General features: G+C 43.9%; 1 protein-coding gene across 2 annotated transcripts in view; it reads right to left on the minus strand.

Moving 5' to 3' along the window:
• arid3c (AT rich interactive domain 3C (BRIGHT-like)) overlaps positions 1-21,327 on the minus strand; it is a 66,501-nt gene that overhangs the window by 44,686 nt on the left and 488 nt on the right. Inside the window, exons 2-3 of one of the 2 annotated variants that reach the window (XM_085787390.1) lie at positions 20,608-21,258; positions 6,087-6,167 (exon numbers count right to left, since the gene is read on the minus strand). In XM_085787390.1, coding sequence (XP_085643516.1) covers positions 6,087-6,167; positions 20,608-21,258 — 732 coding nt within the window. The remainder of the gene's footprint in view (positions 1-6,086; positions 6,168-20,607; positions 21,259-21,327) is intronic. The other variant, XM_085787391.1, reaches the window with a different exon arrangement.

Genomic DNA, 21,327 nt, shown 5'->3' on the forward strand with positions numbered 1-21,327 from the left:
TAAAGATCAGCTGTTCCTTCAACAAACAAGAACAGTGTAATAAGCTCAGATTCTTCAGGGTCATACAGCGTGATCATACTTCATGATCTGACCTGACTCACTATTATTGTCATTGCTTAAGACTGATTTTGTCGGTTCACCCTGCAGACTGTCAATGTGACTCATAAAACACTTGATGTGTGATATTTCATTTCCTTGGCTCATACAGTAACAGGTCAGTGTTACTGTGTGAATGTTATTCTGTTTTCATTCTGGTTCACTCATCATGAGACACTGTGTCATTGGAGGTACTGAAGAGTGAGCAGCATCTAACTGGACATGTAGAATTCTAGGATGATATTTCTTATTAATAACCCCGTCACTCCTCCCTGATAAAGGTTAGTTTGGTTCAGGTTTGTGAGTTTAATGTGTTTGTCCTGTGACAAAGGGACAGTGCATAACCACAGTATGTTGACAATGCATAATTTAAAGGTCCTATAGTATAAAGGTAGATGTCCATGTCTGTTTTGACTGTAAAGCAGGTCTATCAAACAAAATCAATCAGATGAGAGACTGGGAGCTACTCTCTTCTGATTGGCTCACTGAGCTGTTGTTACAGAGAAGCCTGAGAGAGGAGATGTAAAACTACACTGAGATGGTTTTTGGATGTTAAAAGCACAACATCGGTGAATCAAGACTTTAAGTAAAACACTACAGAATAGAGCTCTACCATCTGACCTCAGCCAACAGCATGGATTTTCTTTCTCTGTACAGTAGTCTGCTGAATTTTAATTTGGTCTCTATCAAGACTTTTACAATGTATAAAGTGACTAAAGTGGGAGCAGATTTTCAAATGAGATTTTTGGACTAACTAAGAAGATAATTGACCCAGTGTCCCACCCTGTGACTTCACACTGAAGGAGACTAGCATCAGCTTCATATCATGACACAGTAGCTGCGTTTACATGCAGTGTTTCCCTCAATCTGATTGAAAACAATCAGATTAAATTAATTTTATTCAATCCGTATACATGAGCACTAAATAAAGCGTTCCACATTCACTCCGCGTACACATGGCCCCAGCTGAAGCCGATTACTGTATATACTGCTGTGAGAGTGACCGCCGGTGAGTGCTTTATGATGGGGGCGGGGCTCACGGCAGCAGTCGCTACTCGGTGAAGACAGCAGTGATACGTGCTTCCGCATCGGAGTCTCCAAACCAGAAACGTTTTTAACACCGAGAAAAGTCGCTAGATTGTCCTGATCGCTTTTGACAAAAAAAGTCGCCAGATTTAGCAAGAAAGTCGCCAAATTGGCAACACTGCTTTGACTTTCCTTTGTCCTGTTTCCTATTTCCTGGGAACGTCAATACATGACTCCTACGTACTAGGGTGCGCAGGCGCAGAATGAATAATCCACTCTATCAACCGAATCCACTCTATTCAGCCGTTTATATATGCGGCATCAAGCTAATTATCAATCGGCATAGACTACCTACTTCAGTCCGATTGGAAATTTAATCAGATCCGGGTGAGTTGGATCCACTAAGGTGTTTACATGAGATATTTTGAATCTGACTGACCTATTAATCTGATTATAAATAGGATTTTTGGACCCATGTAAACGCAGCTAGTGTGAGTTGGAGATGGCTCCCTGAAGGTGATCTGTGTCCACCAACATCCTTCCTCACACAATCACATGGTGTCTGCTTGACAAACAAAACAAGAATGTTTTCTTTTTCCTGCTGCTGACTCCCTCACAAATAATACAAGTCTCCTTGGGCCTTTTTCAACCGGGTCAGTATTGATTTTTCATTCCCATGTGAGCGACGTTGAATATTTTTTTCCACGTCCTTTTCTGACAACACAGAGACATCTGTCAGGACGTGGGATGGTAAACCAATCCATCAGGGCTTCTTTTACACATGATTTTAATAATGTTTTTTGAAACTCACCCTGTGTCTGTTTGAGGGACAATGAAACCCATCTGCTCTTGCCTCTTCTCTTATTAATAATGTCTGAAATGAATCCAGGTTTATGGGTTTCATAAACCTGGATTCATTTCAGACATTATTAATAAGGACCATTAGGATGAATCAAAGTCAGCAGCTTATTTCCCCATGGCCCCTGCCAGGCTCTCCATAAATTAGGGCTCCTCCTGCAGCGCTGTGAGCCTTCCTCTGTTTGTACAAAGTGTTTTCTCAACAAAAGGAAAGAAACAAAGACAGGAAGTACAACTGTTTCCTTTTTTCACACCGAGGAATCCATAAGCACATTAGGAACTATATCTGGTTTGTATTGATTGCAGCTGCACTTAAGCTTGAATTTACTGATTGTTTCCCTGACCCTGTTAAGAGAGAGCAGGCTTCTGGCTGAACTTCTCTCAGTCACAATTAAAGCGACTTAGTAAATGTGTCGTCTGGTATTTATCACCCGGCGTCCTTCTTTCTTTTTCTTTTTTTTCTTGCCATTGTCCACCGTTGATCTCTGCAGTCAGTTAGTGTGTGTGCTGAGGTGTATGTAACAAGCCTGGACAAAGAACCACGCAGCCAATTTCCATGTGTCAACAGGCTGTGGAATTCCACTGGGCTGTCTCCATAAACCAGAGGACACACCGATGTACAGTCTCAGAGCTGTCCCCTCATCGCTGCCTTCAGATCTCTTCTCGGAGACAAAGCTGGGCTCATCTTCAGGACGTTTCACCAGCAACAACAAACAGCAACTGGCAGGATGCTGCTCCAGTCTTCAGTCAGAATCTAGCCTTGCGTCACCAGGCTCTTCAGAGAGAAGAGCCTCCGAATTCTGGTTCCAGTCTTCTAGCGGATCCGGAAATCACCAAATTCACCAAAGTAAAAGTGTTCACCAACATAAAACTTATAAAATAGACAATAACTTGTAATACAATTAAATACAATAAAAGAAAAATGTTAACTTAATGGCTCTGGGATTTTCTTGTAAATTATATTCCTTAAATTAAAAAGTTTCACCGCATTTTATTAGCTTGGTACTTTTATTTTGATGAAAAGGCCTGTCTCTCTTGCCCTGGTTCCGGCTGCTGATCAAAACAGCAAGTCAACGGCCCCAGACTAGTCAGAATCCAACACACTGACCACGTCAACAGAGAGAAACCGAAGAGCTTCAAATCAGAAAAAAGAAAAGTGAAGTCCAGGGGGAGTGGCCTGCAGCTCAGGGCTTCATCCAGCTCATTAGCAGTTAGCAGTTAGCACTTTCAGCTAACAGGAAGTCCTGTTCTGTCAACATGTCTGAACCACTTCACTGTCCATTGCACCACCTGGGATGAAACTCTACTTGACGGACAGAGCGGATAATTGACTGCAGGCTCCCATTAACACCTGCTGCTAATTACTCTGCATCCGTCACATCTCATTTCCTCCTGCTCCTCATCTGGAAACGAGGTTCTCAAGCTGGAACCGTCGATGCTCCCAGTTCTGCACGTTCATCACTTTATCTCCCTGACGCTGTCCAAATGTTGTCATGTTTTAATATGCAAAAAAGAATCGAACTGAGATGGGTATAGTCCACTCCACAAACACAACATGGAGCTGTTCCTCCTCAAGCCCAGAAACAGAGAGCACCAAAACATATGGAGCGCTCCAAATCCCAAAAAGGATTATCGATATTAGTGATAGATCAATAATTGGCACCGGCTGGTAAGCATGCTCATGAGGACGATGAAACAAAACATGTACAGCAGAGCCAGGCATCCTGTGTCCAACAGTGTTTGACAGTATAATTACTAATTATTGATACTGTTTATGTCTAATTTATTTATGTTTACCATTTTTTGTTCTTTCTCAAGTTTTCTTTTTTACCAGTGGACATTGAAAGTGTACTGCAGCCAGAGTACAGATCTAGTCCCAGGCAAGTGTTCAGTAAATGCTCATTTACATTCAAATGTGTGTCTTATTTTTTCATTGTTTCTAAATTCTTGTACTTTATCAGATTATTAAAAAATGGCTTAATGTATCCAGAGTTTTACTCACTCAGTATTGGCCGTGTCTCACTGTATTTACAGTCATGGCACCACTGCACCATTGAAGGCAAATCCATCTGTGGCATCACCATTAGCTGTGATTAGCAGGTAACAGGTGTGACCCCCAGTCAGACCACCATGCTACACTCATATGTCATATGACAGCAGATCAGATGTGTCTGCAGTAGTGGATCTCCTGCTTATTACTGTAGATCCACCATGTGTCATGGTCACTGGGTCAAATACTCTGTGAGAACTGTGTCTCACCCCGCCACATGACAGCTGTTCTACTAAATTTCATTCATTTGTCAACAGCTGGACGATAAGAAACAGAAATCACACCACAATCCACTGAGGGAGAGTTACTGTGTCATCGTTTCACATGGCTCCAGACCAGGTGAACCACCTGAGCTGACCCACATCTCCAGGATTATGCAAATGGACTCTCACTGATTTCCCTGTAAAATGGAAATGGAAAATTTCTTTCACTATGCCGAGAGGAGCAGGACCTCACCAGCTGTTCAGCAGCCACTTGCACATTAACTGGTCATTGTGTCAGTGGTGAAATATTCCAAACACAAGGAGATCAGCTGAATCCATCATTCATGTAGGTTAATAAGTTTTTATATAAATGTCTAAATACTTATTAACTGAATCTTATTAGGTTACTTTAACTTTGAGGTGAAAAATAAAATCAGTGAAAATCTTTAAGGTGGGACACTGCAGGTGAATTTTATTTTTACATTTTACATACATTTTAACTAACAGATATCACCATGAGACTTCCCAAGGATATCACTTTAAGTATATACTGTATATATATTTTTTGTATTACAAGTAATGTCAAATGTTATGTTTAAATATGTAAATGACGCAATATCTAATGAAATATGCATTGATTTGGATACATTTCCAGAACCGAAATCTGAACAATGGATAAAGCCCCTTTCAAAATTCTTGTTTATACTCCGTAAATGAGAAAATACTGTCACCAGCCCTTAAAAAAAATCAAATTTCGCCATGTATTTAGGATTCAAATGTTGTATAAATCAGGCTTTGAATGCTATATCAACAATCCCCTCTGTAAAAACCTTCAGAATATAGACAGGAATAAAACTGGAAGGTTTGGTGTCTGTAAGTGCTGCTGAAGTGGAGATTTCTAGCTCAGAGTCTGAGGAAAAACTCATTTTGAAACAGCCGTTAAAGACTTGTAGGCTGTAAAACTCCATAGATTGTTAATGTAAATCGTACTTTGATTGGTTGCGGATACGGAGGAAATGATGATTTTTGGAGCCTACATACTTGTTCAGGAGAGAGAGAGCTTTACAACGATACCTGACATGACATGGGTCAGACAACAGGCACAGCACAGTATGTCACAGTAGCATGCTAACTTTTGGTGAATTTAGGAGAAATCTGCTGACATAAGAAGATGTGAAAGAAGATGTGTTAAGGAAGAATAACAGCCCTAAATTTCAAAATTGATCAGTGCATGAAAAAACAGTGTTTTTGCCTGTAGTGCCGCCTTAAATCTGCATAACCGGCATCAGAACAAGCATCAGTGTTCCTTCTCCTTTAGCTTTGTGATGTTAGGAAACATCTGGCTCTTCAACAGCCAAATGCTCCACTCTGTCCAGCAGCTCCTCTCTGACTGACCTGGTCATCTGCTATAAGCCCTGGTTTAAACAGCATCAGTGTACATATGACTCATAGTGTTTGATTTAGGGTCATTAAATTGTGGTGTGGTACTGTGGAGGTGGCTCCTGCACCCTGGTAAGTGACCTGCAACCTGACACCGAGCCCCTGCCTCCACTTAATGTCTTCTCTTGATTAGTGGAGCGAGTGGGGAAGCTCTCTCAGTAGAGTGTCACCTCACACTTCTCTATCAGCCAGAGAGCGTATTGTCTTTCCACCGGGCTGCAGCGGTGCGAGAGGAGAGCAGGAAACATGACCAGCAGCTATTGTTAGGTAGATGTCACCCTGTCACTCACAGCCCAATGAGTGAAGGGAGGGAGGAGGGAGATAGCAGGTCTGTGTGTGTATGCAGGGGTGGGGGTGGGGGGTGGGGGGTGGGGGTGATTAGTGATGGGGAGGAGGGGGGTGGAGTTACTGACCTCCTGAATCAGAGGCTCTGAACTGCCACCGCCACTTGAATTTCCCAGCTTCCTCTGTGCCGGCCCACTGCCTCGGCCTGACTGAAGACATTTAAAGGAGACACTTGATTATCTCTGTCTGATGCTGGAGGCAGCAGCACAATCAACACACAGGCACTGTGATGTCACATGAATGACATGCAGGGAGTTCAATTCAAAACATTTGTGTCCAGTGGAAAAAAGTCTCAGACAGGGGTTTAGTATTGATTACTGTAACTGCTGTAATAAGTCATAACTACTGCAAATTCAGAGCGCTTAATTTTACAAAATACTGTACAGAGTGAAGCTTGACTTTTCATTTTTCATCTTCATTGCTAAAAAGATAGTTAGGGTTATGTAATGTGAGGTTGTGTGAGGTAGTCGTGCAGTCTAGGTGTAGGTGTAAGGTGCTATTGTGCATAAAATATTCAGTTCAGCCATTGAGAAAAGTGTAGTGCCAAGGGAAGGTGCTGTTTTGATGTGAAGATAAAGCACTGGAAATACTCTACATGGAGTTTAAATTCGAAGCCATACTGGATTGTTTGTTAAATGTGTCTCAAGCACGTCTTTCTGCTGAACAGCTCATCGTTCTGTCCTCACAGACACACTACTAACACACTAACTATGAAATCTAATAAATCTGAAACCAGTTATTCAGCAAACTCAATTTATTTAATAATAAACAATCTCAACACATCACAAGTGACCAGCTTCAACATGCCCCCCCCCGCCCTTTTCTATCCTACTTCCCACACTTATTTCTCAGATGTCATCTCTGACTTAAGTCACAGTGATTGGCTGACTAGTGTCATGTGACCAGTGCTGTAACAACTGGAAAAGAATAGAAGAATAGAATAGTAAAAACACAAAATGTAATAATTCTCATCATGTCTGGGTGTAGACTCTTAGTGACCTGTGATATAGGGAGAATCAGTCCAACTGGATAATTATACAAAGACGATATAAGATTAAAATAATGACATATAACATGTTTACAACCTGGTGCTGGCCTGGCCTGATAGATTGTAGAGGAGATTGCATTTCTTTATATTTTATTCTTATATAATTTGTGGCTAATGTTGTGTAGAATTAAGGGTGGGACCTCTTTGCCCATTTTTAGTCTCTGAGCTTCTAGACTGCACTTCTGGAACCTGTGGGTGACACCACACGGGCGACATCCATCTTTATTTACACTATCATTTTGACCCATCTCGGATGATCTTCCCGCTTTAACTCCTCTGTGTTACAGCGACCATCTATAAGCTGTCAGGTTTGACATTGGTCATGATGGTCATGGTGATACAGAGAGACACAGACACTCATCAGTGCATCACTGTGCTGAGCAGCTGCAGCAGCAGCAGAGACGCTCCAACAGTATTTATAGTATGAAGGTTTCACATGTCACATAAGTGGAAACATCTTCACATCAGCTGATTTTATATTTACATTTGTTCATGTGTGAATGAAGACATCATGGTCCTTTTAAAGAGGAACTGACTTATCAGCGACAGTTGAACCCATCTTATTGGAAAGTTCAGTGATCAGTCCAGGATGTCTTCTTTCACATCAGCTGGAGAAATATTCTACTCTCTCCTACTCTACTCTATCCTAACTGAGAGGATCAGAGGCACACCTCTCAGGTGAGTTCTTATGTCACAAAAGAGGTGAGCTCACAGCGGCAGCAGCTCACTACATTCTTTTGAAAATCAAAGTTTCTATTAATTTAAGAAAGTTTAAAATGTCTGAAACATCATCATGATTTGAAAAAACATCAGCAAACTTATACATTTCTTGTAGACACTAAAAAGTATAAAACACACTACAAAAAAACAACAACAAAAAAACCTGCTCCTATGTAAAGAAGCTATATGACGTCAGCATTTACTGGTTCTGCTCCTGTTTTACCAGATGCATCTGTTAAACTGTGTTGAGGCTTTATGAAAAGCTCAGTGAGCAGGATTAACACAGAGGTTAATTAACTTACACCTGATCTCTGTGGCCCATTGACCTGAGCAGATCCAGATTATCCTCAATCTGGAGCCGCTTCAGAGAGACACACACACATACATATACACACACACTTGCTTCACTATCTAACATGTGAGTGTGTGTCGGAGCACTGATACAGAGAGGCCCCTCAGGCTTGAATAGGACTGTAATGGAATGGCATGCATTATGTGCACACACACACACCTGCACAAACACATTAATCTATGACAGGAGGTACAACAGATGGTACTGGTGTGTGTATCTGTTTCTGTCAGCCAGTCACCTCTTTTGCATGAACACCCCCTCCCTCCTTCGAAAATACATTCAGTTCACATTTCAATCCTTCCTGGGTTTCAAGTGAGCTCAGAAAACAGAAAACCTAAGTGTAAGCTCAAGGTCCGAGGCTTGATCCAGACTTGGAGAGCCTCATCCAGAGTCTCAGGGGCCGGGCCTGGATCTGTCCACTTGACCCCGAATCCAGCCTGCTTGATCAGTGCGAACACTGCACTTTATCTGGACACTTCTCAACAAACAACACAAACTAATGTCATGCAGTCATCTGCTGTAACCCGGTGTCTCATCCTCTAGAGGCTGTTGGAAGACTAAGTGCTCCATGGTGGTGCCATTGAAGGCTCCTTCAAATGTGTCCTTCCTTTCATGTGTGAAGGATCCAGGTGGACCCTCTGTGCCCTAACATGTCCCAAGATTCAGAATAGAATAGAATAGAATAGGCTTTATTGTCATTGTACAGGGTACAATAAAATTATGGGGTTCTCAGCCCACACAGTGCAATAAAAACATACATACCGTAATATAAAAAAGAAACACAATGGCACGTACACAATATGTGCGCGCGTGTGTGTGTGTATATGAACAGTACGGTTCAGTCAGTCTTGGGATGAGATGGACCAGGAAAAGATGGACACATTTGATGGAGCTTTGAAATGGGTCAGAGTCACACCAGAGTCATGTAAGGATGAGACCCAGAGCTGGAACACAGATAGTGATGCAAGTATCTAAATTCTACCACATACTGTATCGTACTGTATCATAGGCATAGTCCAAACCAATCAAGCAAACAAAAGTGTTATACTCTTTACAAAAAAAAAAAAACACAACCTTACTCAACAACAGGCTGTGCCTTTGCCTCCATTTGTTGCGACAGGGATCATTTTTCAACAAGGCCAAGAGCTGTGGAGTTAAATCTCACCAGCTGCATGTCATGTTGGACTTACTGTAATAATGACCACTGAAATACTCTTAAAGGGATAGTTCAACATTTTGGCAAATTGGCCTACTGCTATGACTATATATAGTCATATATGACTATATATAGTCATAGCAGTAGGTTCGCTACCTTTATCTGTAAGCTATTTTTAGAACGGCTGAGTCGAGCCGCGAGCTGAATTTTCGAGGTAAATTCATGCAAAACAGCTGATGCGCGTTCCTATCAGGGGCAGTTTTTCGGCAAGCAGTCTCTGCATTTGCCTCGAAAACAACTCCGTCTCATAATGTTCCGTTATTATCTCATAGCGTGGTGAATGTGCAGGTCACAACTTGTCCACCAGAGCGTTTTGGAGTTGTTGGATTGTGTATTTGATGAGTTTGATGAGGGAAACCAAGAAATCCCATTAGCCTCCGTAGCGTAGCTCTGAGCCGCTCGCGGCTCTGCTCCGCCGTTCTAAAAATAGCTTGCACCAACAATTAACTCATTGAGTGCCAACCACGTAATTTCTCGTTTTTCGTTCCCATGCGTTGAGTGCCAAAAACGAAATTTTTCGTTTTTTGCTTTTTTTTTAAATTATGAAAATAGACACTTTAATACACATTATATGTAAATTTGGGGACTCTACGACGAGGAGAACTGAAATAGATGACGATCAAAGTCACATGACAGCTCATGATCTGGAAGTTTTTATCATAACTCAGCTTCTGCAAACGGAGTTCTGCATGCAGATGCAGCGCAGCTGCGCCGCAGCTGCTCTGCTCTCACCCGCGAGGCTGCAGCAGCTGGGAGCTGAACCAGGAAGCTCTCAGCCGACAGTCCCGCCCGGTCTTCATCTGGAGCAACACCGTGTCCTCCCCAAAGTCCTCCCGCGGTAAAATCTGATGGTCTCTGGGTCAAAGCAGACCGGCACCACCGACCCGTACCACAGAAGGACCGCGACCACCGGCGGGACCGGTGTTCGCGAGCCGCTGTGGCCGGCAGAGCCTCACGTTCCGCGGCGAGAGGCTGTGACACGGCACGGTGCGTCTGTGTTATTGTTGTTTAGTGGCGCCCCCCCCGCCCCCGATGGTGGTTTTGTGAATAGAACAACAATTGTTGTGTATATTTATCTTATACGAGCCCTTTGATCCAGAAATGCGAGTGTGAGAAGAGCGACAGGCACAAACAGCGCACCTTTCATAAAAGACGCTCTATCTCCTTTTCTAGAAAAAAAGGAGGGATTTTGGTGAAACCCAGCCATGTTTAGCTTGACTTTTCTCAGGAACGGAGGCACGTAGAAACAAACGGTTTGTGGCCATTTGAAGGATAAAGTTAAACCTTTCAAATGAGCCACAGTATGTGTTGGTGGCAATAATATAGAATACACTATGGCTCTAAAATAAAAAGTCAAATATGGTCTAATTTGCCGGTACACTTGACTAAAACTTTGGAAAGGAGCGCGGCACTCAATGAGTTAAAGGTAACGAACCTACTGCTATGACTATAGGGATTATGGCAATGGGCAAATTTGCCAAAATGTTGAACTATCCCTTTAATACTGGGCTTGGGTGATATCCAAATATCTCAATACAGTCCAGTTCAGAATATATGATTTTACAATTTCATCACATTTTAAAAACAAAACTATATCATTATATTATTGTAGTTTGTGTTTCAGGCGTGTGCAATCAATAATATGAAAAATATTACAATAATCAATATAATTATCATTAAATTTCTTATGTGTGGACCCTCAAAGAGCTTGTGTCTATCAGTAAATGTTGGATGGATATCGCATCAGATATTGTCTGATAATGGGAACGTGTGTGCATCACAATTATCATCTGTCTTTTACAAACATACACATGTTGTAAGCTCTACCACTGTGACAGGGTGGCAGTGAACGCCTCACAGGACTCATTACACAAGAAACAATTCAGCAGCACTGACAGATCCCCTCACTACACCGCAGAGACCTTGACACAAAAACACAGACTTTTATGGCAGGTGTCTAATCTGCTAGCTTGGCGTTTGCCTATCAATGATTACTCAATCTTGTTAGCACACGGCAGCTACCCAGGTGGCAGATGCAAATGTGCAGCCATTGACTGTACAGCGTTTCATTACATACACTGGGTCAGAAAAATGCTGAATGGTCATTATAGTGAATGCAAATGAGGCTGAAGGTCACATATATTGAAGATTCAGTGGGTTTTCTGCCCCCTAGGTTTGTTATCTGTGGCCTCTGAGGCCGGCTCTGATCTGTGTGCAGTGTGTTCAGGCTTCAGTCACAGGAAAACACCACACTGATAACACCACAGAGGAAGGGGCTGGACGACTGAACAATTGGCTGTCTGGATGCATGTTTTACCAACTTCACGCCTGTGAGCTGCACCTCTCTGAGGGGGTGCCAGGTGTCTTTAGAGGAGGTGCAGCATGACAATAAATAAAGTACAAAAAACATCTGCTTAACTCAGCTGCATGTGGCAAAATGGATGGTGTTTATGTAGCAACAGCGAGAGAGCAGACAGAGTGTGGGACCAGCAGGAAAAGGAGGATGCACAATTTATGTTTCTTCCTTTCTACAGTGCGTCCCCACTAACCCTGATACTACTACTACTTTCCAGGGACACAGGGGCCTTTTCAGGAAAGTGGAACCTTAATTAAAGGAACCACGGTCTAACCGAGGCCCTATCCACACGAAAACGCAGCTTCACCGAAAACATACTCCTGGCCTGTGTGGAGCTAGCCTGGCTCTCGCCAGACCCTTGTAGTTCCGCAAAGCTACGCTGAGCTCCACACAAGGGTCTGGGACTGCTCCATAGGCGATTCATTTCAGAAGGCGGGGCCTTGTAAAAAAATCTTGTATGTGATTGGATAAACCACTTGTCCGTTATCTTGAATGACGTGCTACTTCAGCCACTCACTGCGAGCCGCCATTGTTGTTTGACTCAAACAGTCGCTTCAGCGCTACGTCACACCTCAGAAAGTCCCGCCCGGCGATCCTGATTGGTTCATCCCATTATCGGGGAAGAAGTTTGCATTGGCCTCGAGTCCAGACCCTTGTGTGAAGCTGAACGTAGCGCCTCTGGTGGAGCTTTGCGGAACTACAAGGGTCTGGCGAGAGCCAGGCTAGTGTGGAGCATGTGTGGCGCTGTAACGCAGCCACACAGAAACACAAGAAAAGAGAGAAGAATACGGAGAGTTCCCCACTTTTAACTCCAAACACTGTAAGTGGATTAAATGTCGACTGAGAGTCGTGTCAGTGCAAATATGACGATCGGTGATGATTTTACGGGCAAGATTCAGCAGTGTCTGAGCGACCTGACAGTAGCTAGTCAGCCATTGTTGTTGTTGTCACGTTACGTCCATAGACTGTAGCGCCATTTCCAAAAAATACAGTTTTCACCCCCCGAAAACACCATATCCATCTGGACAAGAGGCCAAAAAGATAAAATACTTATAGGGATTCAAAGAATCCATATTCGTGTGGACAGCCTCCATAGTTTGTGGACTGTAGATACTGCCCCCCCCCCCCCCGGTTCTGATGGAGTAGACCCTTCAGATGACTGTTGGTTCTTTTCTTTAGTTTCCTGACAACGCTGATCAGGGGTGTCAAACTCATTTGATCTTTAATTTGAGCTGAGGTGGGCCGGACCAGTGAAATAACACCATTGTAACCTAGAAATAACTAGAACTCAGTTCTTTTCCCCTACGTTTTAGTTCAAAGCAGTACACTACTAAGATTTTTATAGTTAATGATTTATCCTTTTTGAACAACCTGAAATTTCTTGATAAAAATACGTGCAATTTCGACAATATTATGCCTCTTCTGCATTTTATGTAATTTTCACACTTGGCAAATTCATCCCACAGGCCAGATTGGACTCTCTAGAGGGCTGGTTTTGGCCCGTAGGCCGTACGTTTGACCCCCCGACGGAGATGCTTGTGGTAAAAACAAAACCAGGCATTACAAGTCTCTGCAGGTTGACATTCATCACTAAAATGAATATGGGAAACAATGGCTGTATGGATGATGTAGAATGAATACATCTAAAGCTCTGCTCACTAACCTATTAGCACACACGAGCCCCAAGGTGTGGAGGAGGGGCAGAGCTACAACAAGGCAAAATTTCAGTGCTGACATAACGCTTGAAACATTTCATCACATCCTCACATTAATTTATGCCCTTTAATTTTTCTGACATCATCCCCTCACAGAGGGCCCGCTCCCAGGTCAATAACTCCACCTTTAAGGGCCTCTCAGGGGCCCATAACTGCTGCCATGAAGTCCTGCATCATTATATTGTCTTACAGCACATTAACAACAAAGCTACATACTAGCACACATGTGTATTTAATGCAAAGATAACACGTTGTCATGGTAACCCTGGGGGCCCCACCACTGTGGAAAAAGCGGGTCGGAGAAGCAGCGGTGAGGCAATGTTTGCCCAACAGTCAAATCTCGTAAATAGAAGGGGAGGGGTGGGGGGTGGGGGGGCTTTTTGCAAGCAGCTGCAGAAATTCCAGGCTGCTGCGATTAAAAAGTAACACCCACATTGAGGGTGGGGAAGGTGTTTGAACAAGCTGACCCTGCCTCTGTTTTAATGAAAAGAGAGGAGCCTTCTGCAGTAAAAACAGCTATTTCTCAATGGAGCAATTGTGCCGAGCCCAGTTTTCACTGCATGCCAGCTCCCTGCACACAGACACAGACACACACACACACAGACACACAGGGGGAGAAGAGCCAGTAGTGCCATCGCACTGTCATCATGGAGCTCCGCAGAGGAACCAGGGTGTGGGTGTGTCTTAGGGGCCGGTGCATGTGTGTGTGTGTGTGTGAGTGGGAGGGAGAGAAGAAGGAACTAAAGATGCTGTAAACGCTGCTGAAAGATGTTGAAATGATTTCATCCATCTCAAACTATCACACTGTGAACATCTCCAACTATGGCTTTATCATTCCAAATGCCACAACAGCAAAACAAGCATGTTTCTGTGTTAGACAGAAAACAACAGCGAGATAATGAGATAATTTAATCTATCACTGATGTTAAAGCAAAAGCAATTACTGATCAGAGATTTCCTTTAACTTCCAACCACTTAGAAAAAAGAACTCTGGAACTAAAGCATTAAAAATCTGTGTTTATAATAAAATCAAATGTTAGTCAAATGACTCAGTGAGCCTGTCCTCCTTCTGCAGCTGAGGGGCCGAACCACATGCAGAGAAGATCGGATTGTGATTGCTTTTGGCAGATGTTGCATCGGCCACACCATCAGGACCTGGTTAACCTTCCTCTTGTGTTAGGGTCAGCAGCGACCCGTTTTTAGGTTTTTAATGCAAAAAAGTACCACACACATGTATTTATTGCATCAAGGCTTTTTGACTTTGTCAGGAACCTATATTTAAACAAAATAAAACAAAAAAAATTATTTTCACAAAATCTGAAAATGCTCTGGTTAAAATTATTTTGTTAGGGTCGGTTTTGACACATGACGATAAAAACAAAAATTAGAGTTAAAACTGAAATCATAAGTGCAAAACCAACCTTTTCATGGACCAGGAAGCCTAACAACATGACCAAGAGATGAGAAACAAATGGAATGATAATTCATTGTTTTTACTGTGTTTTACAGCTGATTTAAGACTCAGGTCAAAACTGACCCAACACAAGAGATGGTAGCAGAAAGCTGACAAGGTTTAATTTAAGACAAAAAAGCCAATGGGGCCCACACCAAAAACACCAAAACCAACATTTTCATGGATAAGGAAGCCTAACAATGTAAGCGAGATGAAAAACAAATTGGATGAAAAAAAATGTTTTTAGTGTATTTTACAGCTGATTTAATTAAGACACGGGTCAAAATTGACACTAACACAAGAGAAGGTAGCAGAAAGCTAACACAAGACGAAGGGTAAGTCGACATCGTGATGAAGGTACAAATACATGGATGATCGGGTGAGTGCAGCCAGGCTGGTGTGTGAAGAGACACCGTCACACACACAGACCTGTGGTGACGTCACGTAGAGCTGAGCTGATCAGCAACAATAAACTGTCTGGGGTCGATGCATTACCTGCTTATTAATCCAGGTGAGGTATTATAAAACTACAGAGCATCCAGGTCTTATACACACACACACACACACACACACACACTTCAGGTCTTTTTCACCTATCATTTCATCTGTTTTTCCCCCTACAGTCCCCCACCCTCCACCCCCTCCCTCCATATAACTGTAATGGCACACACTGAAAGAATCCAGGAATGCCATTAAAACATTTCCAGTGACGGAGCAGATTTTAAAGTGTGCTGCAGCTGTTAGATGAATACGAGGAGCCACAGATCCTAGCAGGGGGGCCGGGGCCCCACGCACTGCTCCAGCTCACTGTGCTGGCTGATCAAAAATAAATAGATAAATATTTTTTTTAAGAAGAGTTCTTCATCATGTTTTACAGAAGCTTCATGGCTTCACGTCAAACACTGTTGACACGGGAGTTGTGCTGCAGCGGCATGTGTGTGTGTGTGTGTGTGTGTGTGTGTGTGTGTGTTTTCCAGCCCGGGTCTCCCCGCCTTAGTTTTATGGTCACATTAAAGTGGGTGGTGCAGGGGTGGAGGGGGAGGGGTCAGATTAGAGGGCTGATTGTTTTTTAAGAGGGACCTTTGAATAAATGGCTGAAAAACACTGAGTAGATATTCAGAGGCTTAGTTGCACTTTACTGTACAGAGCATTTTTACAGCCAACAGAACCTGATTCTTTCACTTACATTTATTTCTCTGTGATATCAAAGCTGAATGTTTGATATGGATTTCAATAGGAACAGAAAAATGAAAGGAAATGTGTGTTTGCATGTTAAAAATGATTAAAAGTCAGTGCAGTGCTCTTATCATCATCATTTATCATTTTCATTATTATTAAAAACAAATGGCTCAGATATCATGGTCAGCCTCGGCCTCACAGTCTCACTGATGAAGAGGAGCAAAATTTAGATTTTGATGTTTCATTTGGGGAAAAATAAGTTAAAAAAAACAAAAAAAAACAACAACATCACTCTGTTCTTAAAGGACAATTCCGGGCGAATTCAACTCTGGGGTGTATTTTCATATCATTTTAGGTCTAAAAGAATGAATCTGAAGATTTTCAGTTTAATCGCTCCTGTTTTGCGGTAGTTGCATCTGTCCCCGCGTCCCCACGGCAGCAATGAATGGGAGTGGATGTAAGTTCCGCTGTTTAGGCTGTTTCCAGCCCTCAAAGCCGCAATTTTTTTCCACAGACAGCGTCAGATGGCTACTCAGACATGCACCGAGAAGTTTATTTACTTCAAGCAAGCCGACATGTTTGTAAAACTAGATCTAATTCAAAGTCTCCCGGAGTCTCGCGCGAGACCCAGTTGCCGTGCGCGGTGTGTTCACATGCAGTGGGAAAAGCTACCGTTTGTGTCATAAACACAGGAATATCAACTCTTTACTTGCTTCAAGTAAAAAAAACTTCTCGGCGCATGTTTGAGTAGCCACCTGACGCTGTCTGTGGAAAAAAATGTACACTTCAAGCAAGTAAAGAGTTGATATTCCTGTGTTTATGACACAAATGGTAGCTCCGACTGCGCCTGAATACACCAGCACTGCAACTTCGGGCTCGCGCGAGACTCCGGGAGACTTTGAATTAGATCTAGTTTTACAAACATGCCGGCTTGCTTGAAGTAAATAAACTTCTCGGTGCATGTTTGAGTAGCCATCTGACGCTGTCTGTGGAAAAAAATTGCGGCTTTGAGGGCTGGAAACAGCCTAAACAGCGGAACTTACATCCACTCCCATTCATTGCTGCCGTGGGGACGCGGGGACAGATGCAACTACCGCAAAACAGGAGCGATTAAACTGAAAATCTTCAGATTCATTCTTTTAGACCTAAAATGATATGAAAATACACCCCAGAGTTGAATTCGCCCGGAATTGTCCTTTAACATCTGAACTCAATAAATCTGCTGCACTGGTAAAATCTGAATTCACATTCAGTGATTTTCATTTTACTTTGTGTCAGTGCTTCACCAACACGTGTTACAGAGCTCGCCGCTGCACTGCATGATGTAGTGTGGAGATGGATATTTTTGCAGTGTGGATGATTTGAGTGGCAGGGGGAGGGGGCGAAATCATACACCAGCAGAGCCGCAGCTCCTCCTCCGACACTTTTCTATAGTTGTTAGAAAAACAAGCTGGAAGAGGCACAATCCATGAGAAGGAGCGGCTCCACAAACACGCACAGCACAGCAGCACAGCACACACTCAGGAGGGAGGGAGGGGGGGTCACGTCTCTGTCCCTGAAGATTTCCAGCAGTAACACAAAGCTGCTTGGTTACATTTCAGCACCAGTACAGAGCCAGTTTTCAAAGAGCTGCAACAGACTGTGACAAGTCACCTCCTGTTCAAACCCAGGAAGCTTCCAGAAACACACAGTCAGATAGAACAGGGTCACAGAGCTTTACTGTGGGAAATTCATCAAGTTCATGTTGTGGAAAATCATTCCTATAATTAAGTGATAGAACACACACACACATACACACACACACACACACACACACACAGGTCCAATCACTTGAGTCCAGATTGTGACTCTGACCGCAGGTGGTTCTCTCTAAGCAAAAGATTTAAAAATAAAATATCATCCAATTCTAAAGGAATCTGATGGAAACAGTTCTTCATTAAACACCCTGTGGACTTTTGATACCGTCTTCTATTATAACTGATACTGAACTCTCATGCAGAGTGTGTGTTTGGAGACATGTTGTGTAATGTTTCTGACTGTCACACATTAACATGGTGTGTGTCTTTGTGTCTTGGACTCGGGATGAGTTGAGGATTGATCCCTCCACCTCTGACACAGTCCAACATGTTGTACTAGCTCCAGGCTACAGTCTGGTGTGGAGCGTCGGACATTTGTTTTTAAACCTGCACACGGCAGGTCCTTTTAAAAGGAAAGGTGCATGGGGCGGTGTGTGGCGCAGTGGTTAAAGCGGCCGCCCCATAGAGGCTGCAGTCCTCAACGCGGGCGTCCCCGGTTCGGGTCCCGCGTCGGGCGGACCTTTCCTGCATGTCATTCCCCCTCTCTCTGCCTCCCCCTTTCCTGTCTATCTCTACTGTGTGCTGTCCAATAAAGGCAAAAAGGCCAAAAAATATATACTTTAAAAAAAAAAAAAAAGGAAAGGTGCATGTTGTGTTGCACTGATGAAATGATCATTACTATAATCATTCAGAAAATAACAGTGCAGCCTAGAAAGGGTTATTGGATATTTCAGGATCAGTCCAGAATCCCCTCTGTTTATTTGATTTGTTTTCCACAGTTTTCTATCGTCTTTGTCAGCTGAAAATCAACAGACAGAATGTGACAACACTAAAAAAGTTCAAAGTATTTTCACCAGCGGCCTTTAAACATCAGACGGCGGCTGTAAAAAAAAAAAAAAAAAAAAGAGACTTGCTGCAGAAATGTGGACGACTCAGCAGCCGCAGATAAAAACGCAGAGCAGGCCGAGTGGGAACGGCTGAGTCTCCTTCAGACGCCTGCAAGCTCACACATCCCTGCCAGCACGCCTGTAAATAACGCGTGTTTCAGAGAGAGGAAACACGGCGTGAGTGTGTAACGCACCGTTTTCTTTCTGTCGTAATCGTCTGGCACAAAGCCGACTCCCAGCTACACACACGCTGCCAGACAGGGAGATCCCAGGATTTTTGGGTGTGAGCCAGGCGGGAATACCACCAGGTCCAGTTTCCTGCATTTCCTGATCTGCTGCCAAAACTCCATACAGCCGCTCCCCCCTCCCTCCCCGAGCCTCAGGTCTTTGTGTCGTCTCCTCTCAGCATCTTTTTCTGTCACCACAGGAATTTCTTTTATGTTATTTCTTAACACTCTGGTGTTCTTCAGGTTCCACTGAACGCTGCAGCCTGTCGCTCAATATCTGACTCATGTGTCAAACACTTGATGTAAAATAAAAAAAATAAAAAAGTAGGTTAAATCTATTTTTAGCTTCCTCCAGCTCTGACTCTCACATCTGTGAGCCTCACAGAAGTTCTTCAGGAGCCACTGTAAACACAGCCTGGTCCCTTTTTTGGTTGAGATCAGATTAAACCAGGTCCGCCTCACTGGGGCCTTTTTATATTTAGCCCACATCTTGTTCCTATTTCCAAAGATGCATTTACTGCCTTCAAATGTGGTTTTGTTTTGCAGCTTTGGGCATGCTTCGTATGCTGGCTCCACTCTGTCTGCCTAGCAGCCATAAGCATCCTTTTATTGTCCCATGACCATTACACTGAATGACTACATACAAATGACCCCCACAATAATGGCACATCCTGAGGAATCTTTGAAGCATACAGGCTGATTTTACACGGAGCACGCAGCTCAGCCACAGGAAGCCAGCCGTAATGAAAATAAAAGTGTTTTCAGATTTCAGGAAAATCTTCATAATGACGGTAAGAGGAGTGTTTTAAATCTGTCTGAGGCTGAACAAGGAGAACTGATGAGATACACACTGACGTTACAGCAAGAATAATTATTAATACACCTCTAATCAAGACAGAGCTGGACGCTCTACAGACTCGTCTCACCATCCTCCACACATTACTGTCTCTGCACTGAGGCTATTGGTTTCAGCCCCTATTTAAATTGCATTTCCATGCATTGGGTTGCTTTAATGTGCAGCGCTAATGCAGTCACTAATGTACACATCACATTTAGGGAAGTCTGTAAATGATCCATCATAAATAAGAGATGACATGGAGCATCAGAGAGTATAGATCTGCCGCTGCCGGCGGGAAACGGACGGACGGACATAACTGACCGTCAGTCACCAGGAACATTAACCATGAGGAGCAGCCTTCAGTAGAACCTAAACCTAAACTTTATAAAGGCTTTATTAATAGTTAACAAATCGCTGAGGCTTCACAGATCAATTATCAACCTTTAATTATAATTAATAAATAATTGAACCGTGTGACCTTTCACCTTCTGAGAGAGTTTCAACCAAAATCATACTGCATTATAACCAAACACCCTGACAGTGACAACTGTTCTTATTGTTGATGTCTTTACATACACTTTTCTCATTCCACTAAAATGTTTGTGACCTGGGTTTTGATCCAGACCCTCTAATCACCATCCAGAGGGATGGATGTCAGAGGGGTTTTAATAAGGTGACAGTTTTAAAGTTTTTATTTAATACTCTGATTACCCACATCATGAATTAGAACATTAAAAAATATAAAGCCTTTATAAAACCCCAGTCTAATTAGCATCAGCTTCATGTGGTCAGTGGGTCCTACCTGTTTGAACTGCTCCTCGTACGTCCACTCGTGGTGCTGGGACTGGGGCTGCGCAGACGGAGACTCGGCGCGGCGGGCCGGGGCCGCCGGGACCCGGCTCATGAGATGCATGGGACCGCTCTGCGGAGACAGACAGGCTCCCTGGAGCGAGGACTGTCGGTGCTGGTAGTGGTTCAGCCCGACGTCGTCCTCATCCTCCTCCTCTTCGTCCAGGACCTCCTGCTCCTCCGCGTCCTCTGCGTCCTCGTCCCGCTCCTTCTCGCTGCCCGGTCTGGGGGCGCCCCCGGCCCCGTCCCCGTCCCCGTCCAGCCTGCGGACCTCCATGTGTGGGAGCGGCGCAACGGGGGACGAGGCGGCCACTCCGGCGGCCAGGGCGCCGCGCATCGCCGCGTGGTAGTGGCGGAACGCCAGGGCTTGTTGGTGGATCTGGGACTCCACCATGGACCTCAGGTCCTTCTCTTTCTCCGCCTGCCGGAGCTTCTCCTCCAGAGCCAGCCGGGCTGCCTGCTGCCGCTGCAGGTTCTCCATGACCGCCTCCAGCTTCATGCCGCCGCTGCCGCCCGGGTGGGTCAGGGCGCCCGGGAACGGGCTGTGGGAGGAGGCGGAGGGAGCCGGCAGGGGAAGGCTGCCGGCGGACGAGAAGGAGCCTTGCTGCGGGGGAAGGACACAGGACGGTCGGTAACCACTCACCGGCACTTTACCATGAAAACATACAATGTC

The sequence above is a fragment of the Trachurus japonicus genome, chromosome 9 (genome assembly GCF_045865225.1).
Source record: "Trachurus japonicus isolate A0001 chromosome 9, Traja_1.0".
In the NCBI taxonomy this organism is placed as follows: domain Eukaryota; kingdom Metazoa; phylum Chordata; class Actinopteri; order Carangiformes; family Carangidae; genus Trachurus; species Trachurus japonicus.